Source organism: Canis lupus, chromosome 35 (assembly GCF_011100685.1).
Source record: "Canis lupus familiaris isolate Mischka breed German Shepherd chromosome 35, alternate assembly UU_Cfam_GSD_1.0, whole genome shotgun sequence".
Lineage (NCBI taxonomy): Eukaryota > Metazoa > Chordata > Mammalia > Carnivora > Canidae > Canis > Canis lupus.
Genome location: NC_049256.1, coordinates 14334676 through 14359318, shown reverse-complemented (window position 1 = coordinate 14359318; position 24643 = coordinate 14334676). Strand labels below are relative to the sequence as shown.

Below are 24643 nucleotides of genomic sequence, written 5' to 3'. Positions count from 1 at the left end.
AGCAAGCGACGTGAGTTGCGTCGCGTCGCCCCCTGCGGAGGCGGGGCCGGCCGCGGCGGCGGAGGGGTGTGCGCACGCGCAGAGCGGGGACGGGCGTGGCCTAAGGAGCGCAGGGGCGTGTTTCGCCCCCTCCCCTGGGAGGTTTCCCCGCGCGGGAAGCCGCCGGCTCCTCCCGTCCTGGCGGGCCAGACGCCCGGGTCGGGATGGGGCTCGCTCCCCGGAAGGGAAGGGCCGCCGCGAGGCCTCCTCCACGGGGACGCTGACGGGCGGGCCTACGCGGTGCGGCCCAGTGACCCAGAAACCGGCGACCACCCGCCCGGTGACCGAGCTCCGGGAGCCACTTGCTCTTGTTCCTTGTTGTTTTCAAGATTTTTATTATTTACTCATGCGGGACACGGAAAGGCAGAGACCCAGGCGGAGGGAGGAGCGGGCTCCATGCAGGGAGCCCGACGCGGGACTCGATCCCGGGACCCCGGGGTCACGACCTTGCCCCAGGGGCCGCAGCACCCGGTCTTGTTAACCTTAAAAAAGTAAGACTACCTGCTATTTTACCAGCAAAAACGGGGGTATTTAGAAAAAATAGTCGCCATCCCAGGCAAGGAAGCTGTTGGCAGCACCACAGGCAAACGAGGGGCTGGGGCGCCCTTCGAAGGGCTCGCTGTCCAACCAGGGCCACCGGAGTAAACCGCGGTTACAAGTGGACGGCTCCTCGGGTGGGAAGGAGAGCCTTTGCTCCTGCGGGGCACATGCCGCAGGGTCCACGCGCCGGGTCCGCCCACCCTTCCGTGGATTAGCGGCAAGTGGTAAGGACGCACCTGCGGGCTCCGCGGTTGAGCGCCTGCCTTCGGCCCAGGTCATGATCCCGGACTCCCTGCAGGGAGCCTGCTTCTCCCTCTGCCTGGGTCTCTGCCTCTCATGAATAAATAAATAAAATCTTTAAAAAGTGGGGGGGGGGAGGGGGGCAAGTGGTAGAGCGTGAGACCTCCCCCTGCCGAACTCCCAAACTCCAGTTTAGTGAGATCGCCCCTTACTAATTTTCACATTCGATCTGATGAACCAGTATTTGTAGATTTGGCTCCATTCGCTCCCCGCTCTCCAAAGAAGAGGCATTCCGAAGGGAAAAATTGTGCTATAGCAACAGGACATGTTTTTTGGTCTTTCTGGCACTGACGGAAACAAGTTGACAGATGCAGGCTTCAACAAGTGCCCAGCACCAAACGCGGGCTTGGCGACCTCGGCCACCACCTGCCCCTGGACTGTGCACACCTGTTCATCACCAACACCACTCCCTGACAGCTAATCGTCTGACTCCCACCTTAGGATATAAGCCCCATGAGAAGAGGACCCTACCTGGGGCCCTGCTCTAACCCCAGGACCCGGAACACTGGCTGGTCCAACGCAAACCCTGAACCTGAAGAATGACTTCACCGTTACTCAGTGGCCGCAACCCCAGCACTGCTTCTATCCTCCCATCCCCCAGGTAGATTCCACTTCTTGGCATCCACAGCCCTTCCTGATCTGTTTGTCTTCTCCCACCTATTATACAACATGAAATGACTCATCAGTCTCTGAACAAACCAAGCTGCTGCACACATGCAGTTGTACATGCTGTACATCCCCTGCTGACACTCCTCCACATGGAACTATTTATAGTCAAGAACTGCCACCCAGGCATCCTGAAAGCCTTTCAAGCACCTTAACGTCTACCCCATGCCTGCTCCATCTCTAACTGCGATCTCCTCTGAATCTTGCACAAATTTCTTTCTTGTAGTTTTCAACATTGTAAAGTAGTTTACATGGGGCACCTTGGTGGCTCAGCAGTTGAGCGTCTGTCTGCCTTGGGTCCAGGGTGTGATCCTGGGGTCCCTGGATCAAGTCCCATGTCGGGCTCCCTGCCGGGAGCCTGCTTCTCCCTCTGCCTGTGTCTCTGCCTCTGCCTCTCTCTCTCTCTCTCTCTCTCTCATGAATAAATAAAATCTTTTAAAAAAAATAGTTTACACAATAGTTGTTCCAACCACTCTGAACCCCTTGAGGGTAATGTCCATCATCTTACTTATCACTTTATTTCTAACGTCTATCATAGGTCGACATTCAGTAAACATTAAATTGTCACAGTTTGTACTTTCAACTTTTTCATCTTCTCTAACCAAAACATGAACAAAAATGGCAGAGCACAAAAACCAACCAACCAACAAAAAAGTTGCTGGTACCAAAAGCCCAGGATGAGGAGTTGCAAAGGAACAGTTCCAAAATACTGGGGCCTTGGGCAGATGGAAAATTACAGATTAAAAATATGCTTAGACTCATCCAGACAGTGTGCTGATTTTTACCAGTGTTAACACTAGGCCAGTGTTTGAATTTAACTTTGAGAAGCGCAATGATGATGGTATTTCACGTAGAAAAACTGTATTAGAAGAGGCCCCCTCTGTGTAAGTGCCTTGACCTACTCAGCAAAAGGTGAATCAAGCCCTCAGGAGCCCTATGCCTTGTAAGTTACAAACATCCCCACTCTGCCCAGGCAAAGAACCTTTGGGATTTATTAAAAGTTGTGACTTGAAAAAGCAGTGCAGTTTTATGTGACCGTGTCTTGCCTACTTCAACAAAAGCCAAGGGTGTCACATTAAATGCAATTTTGTAAAGGGGCCGAGGCAAGATGTGTCATCACCCAGGGAGCCGACCTGATCCAAGGGACCCGGGTCTGTGTGGCTTCCCTACGCTGTTTACTGAAGGCCATTCCTCCCAGTCAGGCCGGACACCAGGCATTCCAAGGGCCCCGGGGGCTGCATTAGGTGGTGAGGCTTGAGCAGAGAGCTGCATTCTTACTACTTAACTCCAAGGTATTATCAGCATAATTGTTTATAAAGTGGGGGAGGAAGGGAAACCCTTCTGAATTCAGTGGGAAGGCCTGGTGGGCCTGGCAGGGACCGTATGCTTCTGTGTTTATGATATTGGGAAATAGACAACCATCACCCATCACCTCTCACTGTCCTCCGTGGCTGCTAAGGAGGCCAGCCCTCAATTTTAGGCAGCTGTGTTTATCCTTGGAGTCCATATATTTGCATCATTTATTTTCCCATCCTGATTTTCTGTCTTGATGCTCCTTTTTTCTTCCTTCCTTGCATGACTTCTCACTGTCAGCTATCCCACACACTATGAGGCAATGCAGCCGAACAAGGTCAACGCTAAAAAGGAAAAGCCTCCCACAAAGACATCTCTTGGGCGGGGGTCAGATCTTTAAACAATAAATGCCCTACTATAGAGAGTGATTTTATTTTCCACCACAACTTGGCAAAAATCCGAAATACCAAGGTTTTACCCCTATACTTCTGCGTCCAGATCGAAACAACACAATCAGGATAATTAGTTTTTTCAAAAGATAATCTAATCACAAAATGTTTCCAATAGCCAACCAAACACATAGGAGAGAGCTTAGGTTTAAGTTCACATGAAAGAACATGCATTAACCTGGCTGTTCTCTAACTTCTCCTAAGAGTGTTTGCTATTGTTGCTTTACTTAGCATCAGGGGGGATTCCAGCCAGGGAATCTGATGGTATTTCTAGATTTTCCAGTATTTAGCTCACGGTCCCCACGATCAGTTCTCCTCTGTGTGTGGCCCAAGTACTTAGACATACTACAATTTCTTCTTTCCCCAGGACAACTAAGAAACATTGCCAGTTTCATGAGGAGCCAGGGCTTCAGGAAGAGTGGTACCACATGGCCCCTGGAAATGAAACCTGAAAGAGGACAAATAAGCAGTTAGAAAAATGAACGTACTACCTCGGCGAGTCCCACGTGTCTCAGTTACATCCAAAGCAAAATCCAAATGCTCACTGATACAGTATTATGAGCTTTGTTCCCACAGTTTTCATCTAGTTTCTGACAACTCTAGATGTAGATATTTCACTACGGGTTGGTTCTGGTGGTTGAGGGAATTTAGGAAAGCAATTGCCTAGAATTTAGGTGCCATAAACAAGAATTTTATTTAAGGGGGAGGGGAGCCATAATTGTAAAATTCATTTTGTGACTGTATGGCCAACCTTGTAACTGGAGCTGTTAAGTTTTCCAAAATCTATATATTACATTAGAACAGCATTCTCATGCGCTGAGGACACAAGAAAAATAATCTCATGCACCAAACATACCATGAACATTTTAGCTGAGTGAACAGGAACTCTTAAGCCATCTGTTTTTTTTTTTTTTTTCCAAGACTTTATTTATTTATTCATGAGAGACACAGAGGCAGAAACATAGGCAGAGAGAGAAGCAGGCTTCCTGTAGGGAGCATAACGCGAGACTGGATCCCAGGACCCTGGGATTATAACCTGAGCTGAAGGCAGACACTCAACCACTGAGCCACCCAGGTATCCCCCATCTGTTGGGCTTTATGAATGACTTACAGTCAGAAAGTAGAAAAGACCAAAGGGGACGGAAAAAAAAGAAAAATTAGTAATTGTTGCTTCCTTCAAGGAAAAACACAACAGGGACCAAAAAAAAAAAAAAAAACCCAACTCTGAATGCAGGATTCAAAGGATACTATGAAAGCAGGATTTTTCTAGTGATTTCAATATTCATATTGTAGATTCTTGACACAACACAGATGATGAACACCTAAGACCTCAAATACTCTTCTCTCTGGATAAAGTGCCACTAATGGACATCCCCAACTAACCAACTCTTCTGCCATCTATGGTACGTTCAACACTGGCTACCAGAAAACTAGTGTCCTGCACAGTGAGAGCCCCTTGGGGACTTCTCCAAAATTATAGCCAGTCACAGAGAACTTTTAGGGAATTCCCAAAGGTCAGCTTTCCTCCCTAAGAAAGTGACTTCTGAGTGTTCCTTTCCATGTGCATCCTTCTTCCACTTTACAAGAGCAAGCCATACCCCTCCCCCATATCTTACAATGATGCCTTAAAGCAGAATGTGAAAATGTACGGGGAGTCAGATCAAGGGACGTTTGAAACGTTGGTGTAAACCTCAGCAAATAAACAGGTTCGAGAGAGTGGGTGACAGTGCATCTGTAGGCAAGTAGGGCAACTTCATTCTTGCTTTTAACAAAACAGAGTGGGTCTGGTCTGATAAGACTGTCCATGAACAGATCACTAAATGTGATACAAAACTACTCTGTGTGTTTTAGCATATACCTTGAAAAGAGACCCAAAACCTGGGTGGCAATGCCATAATAAAATTCCTTTCCTGCCCGGGGAATTGTGTGGCTCACATTCTCAGTACCAATGTCTATAAAAAGTAAAAGCTAAGAATTATCATTGATGTTGGGAAGATGAAATTTAGCTTGGCCAGTAATAATCTAGCCTGCCCTCCCTTGGACCAGGTAGACTAGGAGACACAGATAGAGCCAACTGCAAATAGGAAACAGTATTTCTTTCCCTAGGATGAGCTCTGAAGTATCATAACAACCCCATCTTTTGAGTGACTACTGCTTTTTTACTCACGGAGAAATTTTCTCTAAAATCATAAAGTATCAGAAACTGCTTTTAGAAATTACAGCAGTGAAAGATAAATGTGCTTGGAGAACCTACGTCACACTTTGCCACCGAGCAGCAACCTTGATTTCTAACCCTGGGGCAGAGCTTCACACAGGCGTGTCTGGGCACAGTGTTGCACATCCACCTTCGATGTGCGGTCTCCAGGGAAACAAGACCCTGCACCACCAGCCAGACTGCACTGGACTCCCACACAGTACTGCTTGCTGTTCAGTCTCCCAAAAATGGCTTCATTTAAATTTCACCTAAATTCCACCTTCCCTCCAAATCCTATAAGAGCACCTTTTCCTACATTTGGGGACACACACCATGTTCCTCTGGGATGCAGCTTCCCTCATTTACAGAGAGCTAGGGTAGACCTGATCTGTGACTGCAGGTGGATTGGGCTAGAACCACGTGAACTCTGTCTCCTTCCAACACTCATCCAGGGACACACAAAGTAATCTGAAAAATTCACGGCCTGTGCATCTATTAAGAGATGCATTTGCAATACAATTGCACTTTTATGAAATTATTAACCAGAATTTACCATTCACTTGTCGTCAACAGCCATACCACAAATTACTATTAGTGACAGTTCAATCTGGAGGAATTCTTTTAATAAAACATTTTTTAAATTTTAAGGAAATTGAAAAGAACTGACTCATACCATATTTTGCTACAGAAATATAATAGGGTAGTCAGCAAAACATTCTTAAGCATAAAAATAAATTACACAAATATAAATTTGTTATGAAAGTAGAATGGAAATACATGTTCAAGGAGGAAAAAACATGAAGGCTGTTAAAAAAGGTTTGTGTATTGGGACACCTGGGTAGCTCAGCGGTTGCGTGTCTGCCTTTGGCTCAGGGCATGATCCCAGGATCCAGAATTCGGGATCGAGTCCCACATTGGGTTCCCTGCAGGGAGCCTCCTCCCTCTGCCTATGTCTCTGCCTCTCTCTCTCTTTGCCTCTCATGAATAAATAAATAAACCTTTTTTTTAAAAAAAGAGTTTGTGTATGTATTTTGTAAATACATGATGGTGGGTATCGAGTAGTTGTGACATTCACAATGGATTTATTTAAAACCATAATGGTGGTTTTATTATAAAATGTCAATATTTTATTTCCAGGACACTTGGAATCACATCTTTCTCAACCATTTCTATATAAAATTTTAGAGGTGAAATTTAAAAATGTGAAAGAGGTACATGAACAAAAGTTCTTGAGGACTTCTGTTCTCAAAAGACTGTATAGCACACAGCACCCCGCTCCCCAACAGCAGGTGACTCAGGACCACTGGGTTTACTCTGGAATATGTTCATGTCACTGCTATTGGTTAATGTAATTATCTAATTTAAATAAGAATTATGCAACAGGGCATCCCGGGTGGCTCAGTGGTTTAGCGCCACCTCCACCCCAGGGCCTGATCCTGGAGACCTGGGACTGAGTCCCACGTCGGGCTCCCTGCATGGAGCCTGCTTCTCCCTCTGCTTGTGTCTCTGCCTCTCTCTCTCTCTCTCTCTCTCTCTCTCTCTGTGTGTGTCTCATGAATAAATAAAATCTTTTAAAAAATTATGCAACAAACTCCAAAAAAATACAGTTGTTATAAGAGGCTTACTCCTAAGAACATCTGATGTATGCTTTGGAAAGGCATGGCAGGTTACTAAAAATAATTCTATTTAATTAGTGTAGGTGGGAAAGACTAGGGGGAAGGATACTTCATAAATTTCTTTTCATAACTTCTTGTTGCACTTTAAAAGAGAAAGAAAAAAAAAAAAAAGGCAGAAAAGTATCCAAACCACAGTTTGTAATCCAGTAATTCCCCAGAACTCCCAGATGATACACCTGGGCCACTGGTCAAATATACCAACAGTCCTCCTCGAGCCCTGAAATAACTGATCAGAAAGTCTAGACTAGTACCTTGGGATCTGATTTTCTTTCCTTTTTTTTTTTTTTTTTTTGGTTGTCTGTCTTTTGTCCTTTACAAAATAAGGGCTGAGGTGATTTTTATCTTCAGAGACATGTGGGAACACCAGAAGAATCAGGAGCATGATTTATGCACAACAGGCAACCTGCATAATCTGGCAGGTCCCTACTCACAGAAAAGGCCTTCAGCTGGATCAAACAAAGCAAAGCAAAATAAATGAATGCAGTTTTGTTAGAAGTGAAAATATTTTTAAATAAATAAAATATTCTTACATATCTTTAAGTGGATTTTGTTAAGGCATGTGTCCTTACACCTACCCTTTGACAGTCCAGCCAGGTAGGGCCCTGGACTTCCTATAACTGGTCAACCATAAATTAAAAGTAAACTCCTGACCCTCTTGCTGAGCAAACACATGATTAAATCAATCTATAAAACAATTTTCTAGCTGAAAACCCCTTATAAACTCCACTGGCTGTCGCCTTCTTTGGGGGCACTTCTTCCCCCTGCAGAAACATGGTACTTCCTGACCACACTGACTGGCCTCTCTCCCTCCCTCCTGCTACACCATCCACACTGACCTCCAGTGTTTGCTTCGGCAGCACATATACACACTGACCTCCAGTGCTGTCCCTTGCACCTTCCAGGTGTGCTGTGGCTTGGGGGGAGTGGGGAGTGGGAAGGGCTCTACTCCAGACAGTCCTGTGTCTGGAAGGATTTTTTTTAAGATTTTATTTATTTATTCATGAGGACACAGAGAGAGGCAGAGACATAGGAAGAAAGAGAGTCAGGCTCCCTGTGGGGAGCCCAATGCAGGACTTGATCCCAGGACCCAGGGATCACAACCTGAGCTGAAGGCAGATGCTCAACCACTGAGCTACTCAGGTGTTCCAAAAACTCTGTGTCTGGAAAGCTCTTAGCCAGACAATCTCCTTAGCTAACTAACTCCTTTACGTCCTTCAAGCCCACTCAGACATCTTCTCAGTGGGACTTACCCTAATGACCTAAGTGAATCCTGCAATCTCTCTTGCTCACCTCCAACTCTACTTTTGCCTTTTGCTACAGCCTGCTACCCAACTTCTCACCTGCTACAGAATTTGCACATTTATTATGCTTATTTTTGATTGCCTCTGCCACTAGAATGTCATCATAGTAGATTTTTTGGTTTCCTGATACAGCCTATCCTGAGCACCTAGAACAGAGAGTCTCGCACAGAGTACATACTTAGTAGGTATCCGTGGATTTCCACTGAATTCTAAAGTTTAGAAAAATTCAAAGGTGAACATGGTGGTTACTGGAGGCCCCAGAATGCTTGGAAAGTACCATCTCTTGGGCGAGCACAAATCCTATTTCTGCCTCAGCAAATGCACAGACCCTCATGTGCCAAGGACCCGGGGGTTGAATAACAAAGTCTTGAAGCCAGGTATGCCTGGGTGGCTCAGTGGCCGAGCATCTGCCTTTGGCTGCTCAGGTCATGATCTCTGGGGTCCTGGGATCGAGTCCTACATCAGGCTCCCCATAAGGGAGCCTCTCCCTCTGCCTATGTCTCTGCCTCTGTCTCTCATGAATAAATAAATAAAATCTTAAAAAAATAAAATAAAATAAAACCCTGAAGCCAAATCTAGAGTAGGATCTACTCTAACTATAATGGCTTGTCAGAAATCATCTGACACACAACCATCAGGCATGGCAAAAATGACAAAAACAAAACTGGAACTAATTAACACCTTGAAAATATTAATAATACATTTTAATGGGAGGCAAATTCTGTGACTCTGTCTCTAAATTAGAATTGGGGCAAGGAGTCTAAACAACTTGAACAAGGTCTAAGCAGTCCCGTGAGATCCAAGTTTGAAGTGTAGGCAGCATCCCTACTCCCTGTTTAAGTAATAAAGAAAATCAGGTTAAAAAAAAAAGTGTTATTCCACCAGTTGTCATTTCTCTCATTAACCTAGAAGAGGTGTTGGGAAATTTTTTTTCTGTAAAGAGCCAGAGAACATCTTTTAGGCTTTGCAGGCTGACACTGTGGCAATGTCTCAGTTCTGTTGTTGTAGGGCCAAAGTAGCCGTGGACAATACCTAAACACATGGCCATGGCCGAGTTCCAATAAAACTTTATTTACAAATACACTGTGAGTGAAGTCGGTCTACAAGAAGCAGTTTGCTGAGCCCTGACCTAGTGTAAAATTCAACCAAAATCTATTGCACGTGACATGTAAGAGAAAATCCTGCCTTTATTAAACTGTGCATTAGAAAACTCCATCACTCTAGGCCTGGCTCCCTGTTTGAAAAGTTGAGAAGGGTAAGAAAATCACCTACATCTCTTCTCAGTGCCAGCCTGATGACTTCTGCATAAAAGCATGATCGTTCACGGGACAGTTACACTGGTAAGAAAAATTTGATCAAAGTTTCTTTTTTTTAAAGATTTTATTTATTTATTCACGAGAGATGCAGAGAGAGAGAGAGAGGCAGAGGGAGAAGCAGGCTCCATGCAGGGAGCCTGAGGTGGGACTCGATCCCAGGACCCCAGGATCGCGACCCGAGCCAAAGGCTGACACTCAACCACTGAGCCACCCAGGCGCCCCTAAGAGGGCCAACTTGTGAAATGATACTATAGGCCACAATTCTCTTCCTAACTTGCAGGAGAACTATGTTCCTCTCACAGGAAGACACACACAACGGATGCCCAGTACCTGCTGGGTTGTCCCAGGCATAAGGGGTAGAGGCCAGCTCTGGGCTGTGGAAGCAGTCTCCTTTTCTTCTTTTTCCTCACCTGCATTTTGTTACTTCCCTACCATGATGATTTGTCTTCATTTTTCATACTTAGTAGAGGTGAGCTGGAGAGCATATGACTAAAAATCAACCACATTAGAAGGGACTGGGGATGTACCTCACGTCCTTCTTCAGAAAGTTGATTCCTTCCTCCTCTTGGAGGATTCTGATGCTCTTTCAAACAGATGAGGGGCCAGTGTTGTCTGGCTCTGATGTTCCTTTTCAGGATGCATGCTAGCCCTGGTGCTAAACATGCACGCCACAGTGCATATTAGAGGCCTCTCATCTATTTTTCAGGGGATAAGTTAGAAGGGAAGTTAATTTTTAATAGGACAGCTTTATTGAGATATAATTCACACATAATCGGGGACCCCTGGGTGGCTCAGCAGTTAAGCGCCTGCCTTCAGTCCAGGGCATGATCCTGGAGTCCCGGGATCGAGTCCTACATCAGGCTCCCTGCATGGAGCCTGCTTCTCCCTCTGCCTGTGCCTCTGACTCTCTCTTTCTCTCTCTCTGTCTCGTCATGAATAAATAAATAAATCTTAAAAAAAAATCACACATAACCTGTTTAAAATGTATAATTTAATGGGTTTTTTCTTAGTATATTCACAAAATTGTACAACCATCACCACAATCAACTTTAAAACATTTTCATCACCCCAAAAAGAAACCTCTCCCTACTAACAGACACTTCCCAGGGGCACCTGGGTGGCTCAGTGGTTGAGCATCTGCCTTCTGCTCAGGTTGTGATCCTAGGGTCTTGGAATTGAGTCCCACATCAGCCTCCCCACAGGGAGCCTGCTTCTCTCTCTGCCTATGTCTCTGCCTTTCTCTGTGTCTCTCATGAATGAATAAATAAAATCTTAAAACAAAACCAGACACTTCTCATTCTTCCTTACCCAAACCCTAGACAACCACACATCTATTTGGAGTCTCTGTTGATTTCTGGATTTCTCAAATAAATGGAATCACAGGATTTCTGGTCTTGTGTGTCTGGCTTCTTTCACTTAGTATAATGTTTTCAAGAGTTATTCATGTTGTAGCATGGATCAGTACATCATTCTTTTTTACGGCTGAGTAATATTCCATTGTATATATGAAATTTCATATATTCACTAATCAAATGAAGGACATTTAGATTGTTCCTGCTTTTTGATTATTATGATGCTGCTATGAACATTCACATTTTTGTGCAAACACATGTTCTCATTTCTCTTGGCTATATACCAACGAGAATTGCTGGGTCATATGTTAAATCTGCATTTAACCTTTTGAGGAACTGCCCGGCTGTTTTCTAACGCAGCTGCACCATTGTACATTTCCACCAGCAACAGATGAGGGGTTGAGTTTCTTCACCAATACTTGTTTTGTTTTGTTTTAATCATAGCCATCCTAGTGACTGTTAAGTGGAATCTCATGGTGGTTTTAATTTACATTTCCCTAATTTAATAATATTCAGCATATTTTTTTAAGATTTTATTTATTTATTCATAGAGACACACAGAGAGTGAGAGAGAGAGGCAGAGACACAGGGAGAGGGAGAAGCAGGCTCCATGCAGGCGGCCCAACATTCGACTTGATCCTGACTCCCCAGGATCACAGCCTGGGCCACAGGCGATGCTAAACCGATGCACCACCGGGGCTGCCCCAGCATATTTTCAATATGTTTATTGACCATGTGTATATGATTAGAAAAATGTCTGTTCAAATATTCGGCCCATTTCTAAATTGGACAATTTGTCTTTTTATTATTGAAATGTGAGAGTTCTTTATAGATTCTGAATGCAAGTCCCATACAAATATTAGACTTGCAAATATTTCTTTTTTTTTAAGATTTTATTTATTCATTCGTGAGAGACACAGAGAGAGAGAGAGGCAGAGACACAGGCAGAGGGAGAAGCAGGCTCCATGCAAGAAGCCCAATGCTGGACTCGATCCCAGAACCTCCTGATCATGCCCCAGGCCTAAGGCAGATGCTCAACCGCTGAGCCACCCTGGGGTCCCTAGACATGCAAATATTTCCTCACATTTCATGAGTTTTTTCACTTTATTGATGGGGCCTATTGAAGTAAAGAGGTTTCTAGTGTTGATGGAAATTTACCCCCTTATCTTATGTTTTTTGTGCTTTTGATGTCATGTCATAGAGGCTTTTACTAACTAAAGGCCACAAAAACTTACTTTTAAGTATTTTATACTTTTAGCTTTTATAGTTAGGTCTATCGTTCATTTGGGTTAATTTTTATATGTGGTATGAAGAAGGAGTCTCATTTCATTCTTTTGCAGGTGACAATTCAGCCATTCCAGAACCATTTGTTAAAAAGGCTACTCTTGGGGAACCTGGGTGGCTCAGGTGGTTAAGTGTTGGCCTTTGGCTCAGGTCATGATCTCAGGGTCCTGGGATGGAGTCCCGCATCAGGCTCCCTGCTCGATGGGGAGCCTGCTTCTCCCTCTCCTCATCCCCTGTTCATGTTTTCTCTCACTCTCTCTCTCAAATAAATAAAATCTTAAAAAAAAAAAAAAAAAAAGGCTACTCTTTCCCTTAATTGTCTTCACACCCTTTCCAAAAATCAGGTGGCCATAGATTGAGGGTTTATTTCTGAACTCTCAATTCAGCCCCACTAATGTAGATGTCTATCCTCATGTCAGCACCATGTTGTCTTAATAAACTGTAACTTCCTAATAACTTTTGAAACTGCAAAGTGTGAGTTCTTCAACTTCATCATTCTCTCTGTTTTGGCTATTTTGGCTCCCATGCATCCATATGACTTTTAGGATCACCTTGCCAATTTTAGCAAAGAGGCCAGCTGCAATTTTGATAGAGACCAGCTATACCTGTAACTCAACTTGGGGAGTGCTGCCATCTTAACAATAGTGTCTGGTCCAAGGACATAAAGGTCCTTCGACAGACTTAGATCTTTTCATTTCTTTTACTGTATAGTTTTCAAAGAATCGGTTTTACATAGAAGGCAATTTTTTAAGAGAATGTCTTCCTACTTCCTACCACTTACACACAAATGAAGAAGTGGACTGAGGACACAAACATACTGACTAAAACAGACGGAGGAGATCAGATTCAGTCAGCCCAGCTGCAGAGGATCATCAAGTATATTTACACACAGTCTATGGAATATTTTTTTTTTTTTTATCCCACTGAGGACTCAGAATGCTGGTCCTCATCCCGGCTCCACATCAGAATCATTGAGGAAGTTTATTGAAATCAAAATGCCCAGGCTACACATGAGACCAGTTACATCAGAATCTCATGGCTGGTACCCAGTCATACTTTTTAAATATGTAGTTGACATGACAACCACTGGCTAATGTAATGATAACAAGTTTTAGTGAAGTTTTATATTTTATTTATTCATATTTCTTTAGGAGTTATTTATGTTCTACCTTATTCTAGAAAGGAATGGAGCCAACTGATAAAAAAATATAGAAATTAAAATAAAGGGAAGACAAAACAGCCAGGGCAAAGGGGCTTTGGGTGACTCAGTGATTAAGCATCTGCCTTTGGCTCAGGTTGTGATCCCGGGGTCCTGGGATCAAGTCCTGCATAGGGCTCCCCACAGGGAGCCTGCTTCTCCTTCTGCCTGTGTCTCTGCCACTCTGTGTCTCTCATGAATAGATAAATAAAATCTTTAAAATGACAACAGCAGCAGCAAAACAGCGTGAAAAAAAGAAAGCAAAATGAAGCTGAGCATAAAACAATTCAGAATGACTAAAAACGCATTGTCTGATGGTCTCCACTTTCCACGCAAATATGGGTGATAGGATCAGCACCACGACATGGCCCCAAGTCTAATATTAAGGATATTCAGGAGATATTTGGCCACTGCCCAGGGAGAACAGTGGGTGACAGAGGTCTGCACGGGCATCTCCCTGACTAAGTGCTGGGTATTCAACTCACCTACACCTAAATGCCATTACCAGCTCTCACTGAAAAATGCAAATGAAAGTCAAGGCTACGGAATCAAAGAACTTTCAAAATGTTCATCAAAGAAGTTTCAAAATATGAACAACAAAAGCCCTAAGGCAATTTCCCTGGGAAAAGACATAGCTGCCTTGGTCTACAGTTAACGATACTTTGTTCTTCCATCAAAGCAACTATAGACCAAATTAGAAAACATAAACTCTGTGTCTTTTTTTTTTTTTTTTTTTTAATGAGAACAGTGGGTAAGGTCTGTTCAGATGACACCTCTCAATCTGCTTAGTACCTTCCATCTCCCACCTTGGTAATCCCTGTACCTGAATCTGTTGGTGGCTGGGGTGGTTTCCATGTTGAATTCGGCCACTGGCACTCCCCGGGCAGACACCTGGGGTGCAAACATGGCAGCAGGATAAACCACAGAGGAAGTTCCCACCTACAAAGCAAAGGAATGGAAACGGATGAATGACCACACTTTGGGCAGAAGAAACATTCTCAGAAAACCTTACATAAGCTCAGGCAGGTTTGTGGGTCTGGATGTGAGGGAAACTAAGCTACATGGGATCACTGGGAAGCTTCCAAGGGAGAGATGGGAAGTTAGGAGACATCCTTTTGGTTGATCACTAGAAAAGATTGTGCTAGAAAAAATGTAGCACAAATGGAGAGAAATGGCAGATCACTGACTCAGTTTCGTTTCTGCTCTAGGAGGTGATGCCAATAATCTATGCCCCCCTTTTTTTAACATTAGAAATTAAAAAAAAAAAACATATGTGTCATTCATAATCCTACTACCCCAAGATAACAACTGTTCACATTTTGATACATATTCTTTCAGGTTCTTCCCTACAAATATGTATTTACAAATGTGCTTTTCAAGAAAGGAAAGACCAGGGATCCCTGGGTGGCACAGCGGTTTGGCGCCTGCCTTTGGCCCAGGGCGCGATCCTGGAGACCCGGGATCGAATCCCACGTCAGGCTCCCGGTGCATGGAGCCTGCTTCTCCCTCTGCCTCTGCCTCTGCCTCTCTCTCTCTCTCTCTCTGTGTGACTATCATTAAAAAAAAAAAAAAAAAAAAAAGGAAAGACCAGAACACACTGTACAAACCAGCTTTTCTCATTTGACCCTCAGTCATGAGCACTGATGCTACACTGGAATGCACTCAATAAATACTGGCTGGATGAATACACACCCAAGAGAATGTGCTTCTGTTTTTAAAGACATGTTAAGGAAATTCTCAAATATGCATACCCGTCGTCCAATTAATTCCACTTTTAGGAAAATATGTCCTAAGGAAAGGATCTGAAGAGCATACTAAGAAGTTATGTCTAAGAATATTCACCACAGCATTATTTAAGATATGAAAATGTGAAATGGCCTAAGTGTCCAAAAAGAGAGGATTGGTTAAGTATCTCATTTTATATCCAGGAAATAGAACGCCATGCAGCCAATTAAAAGATGATGCAGATCTGTGGATGTACTAATGTGAAATATGCTAAGTGAATTGCTACGCGAATAAAGTTGTTTCAAAACAGAACATACCATCTGAGCCCATTTTTGAATTTTAAACAATATGTATACATCTGCATGAGAAAAGATCTAGACCAAGGGTGGGCAAATGTGTTTCTGTAAAGGACCAGATAGGAATTTTTTAAGGCTTTGTAAGCCAGACAGTCTCCATCATAAATAGTCAACTCTGCCATTAGAGCGTGAAAGCAGCCATAGACAACCCATAGAAGAATGGACATGGCTGTGTTCCAATAACACTTTATTTACAAAAACAAGTGGCAGCCCAGATCTGGCCCACAGGCCACAATTTCTCACTTCTGATCTAGGAAAAAAATACACTAAAATGCTAACAGTGGCTTTTTCTGGATGGTAGAGCTATTGGTGATTTCTAATTTCCTCTTTATAATTTTGTACTTTTTGTATTTTCTCAAATTTAATAATGAGCATGTAGTACTTTCATGCAATAACATACTCTTTTCTTTTTTTCTTTCTTTTTTGGATGGGGAGAGGGGCTTTGTGAAGCCCAAGATATGGTCCTACACAGTTTCATGTTTAAGATTAATACATATTCATTTAGTTCATTTTTCTGTAGGGTACCACAAAATCTCTCCACACACAAATCAGAAGGGAGAAGGAAGGAAAGGGAACGAGGCAGAGGAGGGTGGACAGGGCAGGAGAGGGAGGGAGGGAAAGAGGGAGGGAAAATACAACAAACTCCATCCCAGTTCCAGTGTTCCAGAAAATCTCAAGGATCGGGGAAAGGAGAGACCTACCACTAGACATAAGTCACAGAGGGTCAGCTCTTTGTCAACCTCCTCCAGAATGGCAGGATCCAGGTTTTCTCCAAACCACACGACGTGAGGTCTCAGCAGGCCCCCACACCCTGCCTCTTCACACCTGTAAGAACAGTATTCTTCACCCAACCCTGACACCTGCCCTGCCAGGTCTGCCCAGGTGGGTCACGGGAAGGCTAGGGGCTACCCCAAATCCAGTCTGTCCAGATAGGTGGCTCTGAACCTTCTTATCCTGTATTCCTCCCCTTTCAGACCATGTGAGCTTATCCTGAATATAAAGTACTCATTTTAGGGGTGCCTGGGTGGTTAGTTAAGCATCTGCCTTTGGCTCAGGTCATGATCCCAGGGTCCTGGGTTCCCCACGAGGAGCCTGCTTCTCCCTCTGCCTATGTCTCTGCCTTTTTCTCTGTATCTCTCATGAATAAATAAATGAAATCTCAAAAAAAAAAAAAAGAAAAGAAAGAAAAGAAAAGAAAAGAAGAAAAGAAAAGAAAAGAAAGAAAGAAAAGAAAAGAAAAGAAAAGAAAAGAAAAGAAAAGAAAAGAAAAGAAAAGAAAAGAAAAGAAAAGAAAAGAAAAGAAAAAGAAAAAGGACAGACAACAGATCCAAATTGGAGTCACTTGTGCTAAGCCCCACGCCAGCAAACCAAGACTTCATACCTAACCTGGCTGCAACTTCAGGCTCTCTGGGGAATATGACCTTTAACCAGTCAATGTGGAATGACCTGGTCAGCACTACTGGGGTAATTTGCCTGAAACACCCCCTTGGGCGCCTTAAAGGAAGGTGACTTTGCCTGAAACAATTCCCTCTTTGCTTAAAAAACCTCCTTTCCCTGCCTCCTCCAACCTATAAGTCTTCCATTGTGTGGCTCCTTGGGGCTCCTTTCTGTCTGTTTTCTGTCAGCTGCCTGACGCATGAATCTCAGATAAAGCCAAAGGGATCTCCAACATTGACTCAGTTGGATTTTGAGTTTTAACAGAGGCTCCTCTTTCCCAGCTACTTTACAGCACACATTGTGTGGCTGCCTGGGAGGAACCAGGCTCAGACCTGCCTCTAACACCCCAACCACATGCTAGTCTCATCAATGGCCTCCTTTCCTGTTTCCTCAGAGGCACCTTTTTCTTGCCCTGACCACAGCCACATTCTTCAGTGTCAATTACTAAAAACCTCTCATCTTTCACTCCCTACTACCTCTAGGTCCTCTTACATACTGCTTCTAAAATAATCCTCCAAACATCATTTTCATCACAACAACCTCCTACTAAAGAACTGACCAGGATTCCTTACTGTTTTAGATCAAACTTTAGAATTTGTTACTGAAAATCCTTACTAAGAATCATAAAAAGGGTTCTGTGATTAAATAAACTGGTGAAATATTAACATATTATAACCACTTTTTAAAGAGGAACTGTGGGGCACCTGGATGGCTCAGTCGGTTAAATGTCTGCCTTTGGCTCCAGTCATGATCCCAGGGTCCTCGGATGGAGTCCCACATTGGGTTCCCTGCTCCATAAGGAGCCTGCTTCTCCCTTTGTCTCTGTCTTACCCCCACTTCTCACAAATAAATATAATCTTTAAAAAAAATAAAAGAAACAGTGTATTTCAGCATATTAAATGCTCTGAGAAGTCCTGCAGTAAAGCAAACATACTTTGACTTTGTTTAATATGTGATTTCTATATTTACTTTAGCACATAACATGTGTTTTTTTCATGTAATGCCCATCAATATCGCATGGATCTAGTGCTCTATGAAATATTTTAGGAAACACTGTGGTAACATATGGTTTTGAAAAACTGACATAAAAATAATCTTTCTGGGACACCTGGGTGGCTCAGCGGTTGGGTGTCTGCCTTCGGCTCAGGGCGTGATCCTGGTTCAGGGACAGAGTCCCACATTGGGCTCCTTGCGGGGAGCCTGCTTCTCCCTCTGCCTGTGTCTCTGCCTGAGGAGAGGCAGAGGAGAGGCAGAGGAGAGGGAGAGGAGAGGCAGAGGAGAGGGAGAGGAGAGGGAGAGGAGAGGCAGAGGAGAGGGAGAGGAGAGGGAGAGGAGAGGGAGAGAAGAGGGAGAGGAGAGGAATCTCTGGAAATCTGGAAAACCAAACACTGATCAAAGCTTTTGTACCCACCGGGGAAGTTTTTCCACTGGGATTCTGGCATCTTGAGCTTCAGGGTCTGGAGCACTGAAGTAAGTAACAGGAGAACAAGAAACAATGTCTTTGGTATAATCAAAGAACAAAGAGATAACACAACCCAAGAAGTCTGCATATTTGCCTGGCAGCATATAGTACAAAACCCATAATTAATGCATGCTGACTTACAAGGGACTAGAAGGACAGACGCCAAACAATTAACTACTGGTGATTATATCTCAAGAGAGGGAACTTGTATGTGGAGAGGGGATGGAGCAGCCGGTATGTTAAAGGGGAGTTTCATGATATGCACTGTATACGTCATCATAACTTGAATCTTCTGCTACAATACTGTACTGATATATTACTTGTGTAATTTATACTGATTTAAAATGGCCAAGTAAGGAGCGCCTGGGTGGCTCAGTCGGTTGAGCATCTGCCTTCAGCTCAGGTCATATCTCAGGGTCCTGGGATCAAGCCCCGTGTCAGGGTCCCTGCTCAGTGGGGAGTCTGCTTCTCCCTCTCCCTCTGCCCCTCCCTCTGCTATTCCCCTCTGCTTGTGCTGTCAAATAAATAAATAAATAAATAAATAAATAAATAAATAAATAAATAAATAAATAAATCTTTTTAAAAAATAAAATGGCCAAGTAAAAACTTTCTCAATATTCCAAGTCTACTCTTATTTTCTTCCCTAATTATAATAATAGTACTTGTTCATCATAGAATTGTTAGGAAGTTCTAGAAAGATGTAAAGAAGAAATCAAAAAAAAAAAAAAAAAAGAAGAAATCAAAATTTCCCATAATCCCACCACTCTTAATAATCACTGCTAATAATATTTGGTTGTATTTTCCTCTGGTCTTTTACCTATATATAGACATGCCAACATGAAGGGGTGTGTGTGTGTGTGTGTGTGTGTGTGTGTATTGGAATCATATTATAGTATTAGATAAGAATTAGATCCTGTGGTTTTCACTTAGCACTGTAAATTTTGAGCAAGACATTTCTTTCATCACATGGCTGCACTGTATCTAGTCTTATTTCTCACAAATATCCATGGGACTCCTAGGCTAATGTTTAATTTCCTTACATTCATGCTCAACTTAAAAGAGGAAATAATACACACTCATTCTGTAGGGCAGTATAATTACCCTTTTCCTGATAAAGCTGGACAAATTGGACTCTTGTAATTCTCAGCCACAATTCCACAAGAGGTACATCGCGTTTTAAATAAGCTCCCTGAAAAACACAAATTAAACAAGACCAGAACTGAGTATAATCAAGAGCAATTGTCTCCATGTCTAAATGGGTACAAAATAATCTAGTTTTTATATGTTCATTTTAACAAATGGGCTTGCTCTGGGTATGAAGGGAAATACAAAGGCATATAGCAGTCCTGAAGAAGCTAAGAGCATCTGCCTCCTGGACTCAAAGGGCAGGAGGAGAAGTGAGGTTTTACTCAGAGTGAACAAAGCCTGGGGAATAAGAGTGGGACTCAAGGACAGAAAGGACAGTCTGCTAAGGATATCATCTCCACGTCAGGACTTCTCAGTTTTATGAGACAATATACTTATTTTGTCAGTTTTACTACAGCCATTTCCCCCACGTAAGCATCTCTGAAATTCCATGTGTCCTACGACTGTCACCAGGCCAGATGCAGGACATGAGGGGGCTGTCGTAGCCTGCGATCACACACCTGCTGAAGGGTAACGATGACGGGTGAGATGTGCAGCGGTTTGGGTGTTACTCTTGGTGGCCTGATAGAACGAAGGCGAGCCCTGGCCATTTACGCCAACGAACCATTGAAGGACCATTTGAGGAGGAAAATGAGTCCTAGTTATTGTCTGTAACTCTTCCACTGACGCCTCTGGGTAAGATCTAGAAAGGCTCGGTATCAGACTTTGGATGTGTGTCAGCAGCTTGGAAGGGAACCCAAAGACAAGGAGATGAAGCCTTTTACGGAATGCTGCATCACCAATCCCCTCGATGGCACGCACAGAAGACAGTCACTGACGCCTCGGAGTCATTTGCAAGTGATACAAACAAGCTGGGTCACTTTATTTCACTCACATTTTGTGTTTTATATGCAAAAGCTCAATATAGGTGCTAAAAATCTGTGTCTAGGTAAGTTTTAACAAACCATTCCTGTAAGTACAAAATAACAATTCTAAAGGATAATAAAATATCATGGTTTTGGCAGACTATTTTCTTCATAAGGTTCACATTAAAAATGTGATGAATCGGGGGATCCCTGGGTGGCTCAGCGGTTTGGCGCCTGCCTTTGGCCCAGGGCGCGATCCTGAAGTCCCGGGATCGAGTCCTGCGTCGGCCTCCCGGCATGGAGCCTGCTTCTCCCTCCTCCTGTATCTCTGCCTCTCTCTCTCTCTCTCTCTCTCTATGTCTATCATAAATAAATAAATAAATAAATAAATAAATAAATAAATCTTTTTTTTTTTTAAAGTGATGAATCGAGGCACCTGGGTGGCTCAGTGATTGAGTGTTTGCTTTCGGCTTAGGTCATGATCCTGGGGTCCTGGGATCGAGTCCTGCATCAGACTCCCTGCAGGGAGCCTGCTTCTCCCTCTGCCTATGTCTCTGCCCCTCTCTCCATCTCTCATGAATAAATAAATAAAATCTTTAAAAAAAAAAATGTGATGGATCTTGAGGTGTCTGGGTGGCTCAGTCAGTCAAGCATCCAACTCTGATCTCAGCTCAGGTCTTGATCTCGGGGTTGTGAGTTCAAGCCCCACGCTGGGTATGATGCACCCTAAAATTGGTGGCATCTTTAGCTTGATGAAAGGAAGGGTTTTCTTTTGTTTTCACCTAAATTGGAAGAGAGTTCTAATTATCTGCAACCCCCAAGTCCCAACTAAGATGCACATATTATCTTACTTAATCCTTTTTTAAAAAATATTTATTTATTCATGAGAGACACAGAGAAAGAGGCAGAGGGAGAAGCAGGTTTCATGCAAGGAGCCCGTTGTGGGACTCGATTGCGGGAATCCGGGATCACACCGTGAGCCAAAGGCAGATGCTCAACCATTAAGCCACCAAGGCATCCCTATCTTATTTAATCCTTAAAACTGTAAGATAGGTGTTAACATCTGCATTTTATGCATTTATACATGGCAAGTGACACCACTTACATTCTGACACTGCAAAGAAATGAGAAGAACCACATGGACAGACCCAGTCGAAGAAGGTGCCAATAAGGCACTCAGTCAGCAGGTGGCCGACTACTGCTGGGACACGAAAGTGAGACCGGCCCCAAGTGAACCCTGCTCAACTGCCATTATCTCAGGCCAAAATGTGCAACTTCACTGCATACCTAGAGACTAGCAACATTCCCCACTGGGTCACTGCTTCTGGAAATTCCACAGTTAAGAAATGCATTCCTTGGGATGCAAGTTTTGTAGACCCTTAAATACAAACACCCTGGGGAAGAAATCTCGCATGCCCATTTATGCTCATGCTCTTGTGAGATGGACTGATTAGACTTTTGGTAAGACCCAAAGGGAGGGTTAAAGAGGACATGAGGGAGAAGCAGGGTGTCACCAATGCAGAGAAGGGAAGCCAGCGGGATGTAAGACAAACTACACAGGCATCACAGACTCAGTGGGCTTGCTGCAGGGCAGGTCCCAGATCTGGCAGCTTCCTCCAGGCTTGCGGGTGGAGCGGCTGCGCAGCCCCCAAGCTGCGGAAAGTGAACGGCCACCCCCAGGAATGCCAGGCTCTTCCCGGGTGGTTCATGTTCAAGCCATAGCTGTTCGATAGCCTGAGCCTCTTCTCTCCCCTCAGCTCAGCTGGGCACTTGCACCTCTGCCCTGTAATGTGCACATCAGATACCTCATGTCGCCGTCTCGTCAAATGCCGATTCTGGGGGCACCTGGGGGGCTCAGTCGGTTAAGCGTCTGCCTTCAGGGCAGCCCAGATGGCTCAGCGGCTTAGCGCCGCCTTCAGCCCAGGGCCTGATCCTGGAGCCCCAGGATTGAGTCCCACGTCGGGCTCCCTGCATGGAGCCTGCTTCTCCCTCTGCCTGTGTCTCTGCCACTCTCTCTCTCTCTCTCTCTCTCTCTCTCTGTGTCTCTCATGAATAAATAAATAAAATCTTAAAAAAAAAAAAATGTCTGCCTTCAGTTCCGGTCATGAGCCCAGGGTCCTAGGATCAAGTCCCCCATCGGGCTCCCTGCTCAGTGGGGAGTCTGATTCTCCCTCTCCCTTTGCCTGTTGCTCCCCCTGCTTGTGCTCTCAGTCAAATAAATAAATAAAATCTCAACAATGCAGATTCTGATACAGTGGGTCCAGGTGGGAAACAGCAGGACGTGTGTTTTGTTGTCTGGTCCTGCCCCCCACATGAGGGCCCCTCACCATGGATTTCCAGAAGGTTCTTGGTGCCAGCCCTGCGATGCAGCTCATCGATGTTTTGAGTGATGACCATGACCCGTCGGCCCTGCTCGCGCAGCCGGGCCTCACATTCAGCAATGGCAAGGTGCCCGGGGTTTGGCTCCTTGCTGAGCATGACCTCCCGCCGATAATGGTAGAACTCCCACACCAGGGAAGGGTTTCGTGCAAAGGCCTGAGGGGTGGCCAGGTCCTGGGGGCGAGAGAAGAGGCAGGAGTCAAAGAGGGCGGGACACACAGGTGCTCCGAACCATGGCAGCGGGCAGCGCTGGGAGGGGGCAGGCTGCAGCACACCTACCACAGGCCCACGGACGTCCCCACTCGGGACAGGGCTCCGGGCACCAGGCTAAGCCCCAATCTTGGACTAACAGGGGACCCTGGAGAAATCGGTTTTAATTTCTCCACTTAATAGGCAGGGATATCGCAAACTGTCCCATTTACCAGTCAAGAACCTTATGGACACGAAGCAAAGTAATGCCAGAGAGGGATTTAGGTTGAATCTGTTTTTTCATGGAGCCCTAAAATACTGAAAGTCAATTTCATTTATCTAGGGGAAAAAAGTATGATGCAAAATGCCCACCTGAGGTGTAACGGTCACAGTTGAGTTTTTTATGATTATAGCTACACAGATACACACAACTACACATATAAAAGAGCATACGTGTTAACAGAATATTTAAAATATATTTTTAAAGGATGATTCCTCTTGTGGGAGAGAAAATCCTCCATTGTAGTGAAAGGTAGGAGAGTAGCTGTCATCTGGAACTGCAAGCCGATGGGGAGAGGGCCACAGGGGAAGCTCTGGCAAGAACTGAAGCATTCCCTATCTGGACTGTGGCGGTGCTGGTATTATACGTTTTCTTTGACTATAAAGGTCACCCTTCTACCTAGCAGTAGTGTCAGCCTTCATCTGGGGAATGAAGGGGGAGCAAACGTCTATGCTGCAGATTATCCACATCCACCCTGGACTGGCTTCCTGCCCTCCACTCAGAACACAAGTGGCCTGACACGGTTTACGGGTGGCACATGAACTAGTGTACGTGTGTCCTTGGAATACAGCTGGAGTCAAACACATTCTGTTGACTTCTTTGCTTCCCCACAAAATCTGAGCTGCTTTGACACTACTCACCACTTCTCTCCTCTAGGAGAGACCCTGAGGCCCTCTAGGCCCACACCCACTGCTTCTCTAATTCAGGACTGCTCTGTGTGGCTCCTCTGTCTTGTGGGACCCTAAGAACCCTATGCTCGGTCAGCCCTGGTGGCTCAGTGGTTTAGCGCTGCCTTCAGCCCAGGGCCTGATCCTGGAGACCCAAGATCGAATCCCGCGTCAGGCTCCCTGCATGAGCCTGTTTCTCCCACTGCCTGTGTCTCTGCCTCTCTATCTCTGTGTCTCTCATGAATAAATAAATAAATTCTTAAAAAAAAAAAAAAACCCTCTGCTCTTCTTCCTCCCCTCCTTCACCTTTAAGGCAACAATCCTCACATCTACATCCATAGGCTCATCTAAGGACAGCAGAAAGGTGACAAATCCCAAACATTTGCCAGCCCGAGGCATTTAGTAGGGAAGGAAAGGTAGGTTCATCAACACTTCACTTAACAAGAACCTACCTACTAAATCTGGAATTCATGACTGAAGTAACTATTTATGATGACCTTCATTCAACCAACAAAGGTCTACTAAGCACTTACATGTGCCAGAGTTCT

General features: G+C 44.4%; 1 protein-coding gene across 1 annotated transcript in view; it reads right to left on the bottom strand.

Annotated features, from left to right (window-relative positions):
• Nucleotides 1–3211: 3211 nt before the first annotated feature.
• SIRT5 (sirtuin 5) overlaps nt 3212–24643 on the bottom strand; it is a 38256-nt gene continuing 16824 nt past the window's right edge. Inside the window, 6 exon segments of the mRNA NM_001313805.1 lie at nt 3212–3735; nt 14432–14547; nt 16391–16514; nt 18538–18591; nt 19690–19777; nt 22907–23132. Coding sequence (NP_001300734.1) covers nt 3660–3735; nt 14432–14547; nt 16391–16514; nt 18538–18591; nt 19690–19777; nt 22907–23132 — 684 coding nt within the window. The 3' untranslated portion in view covers nt 3212–3659.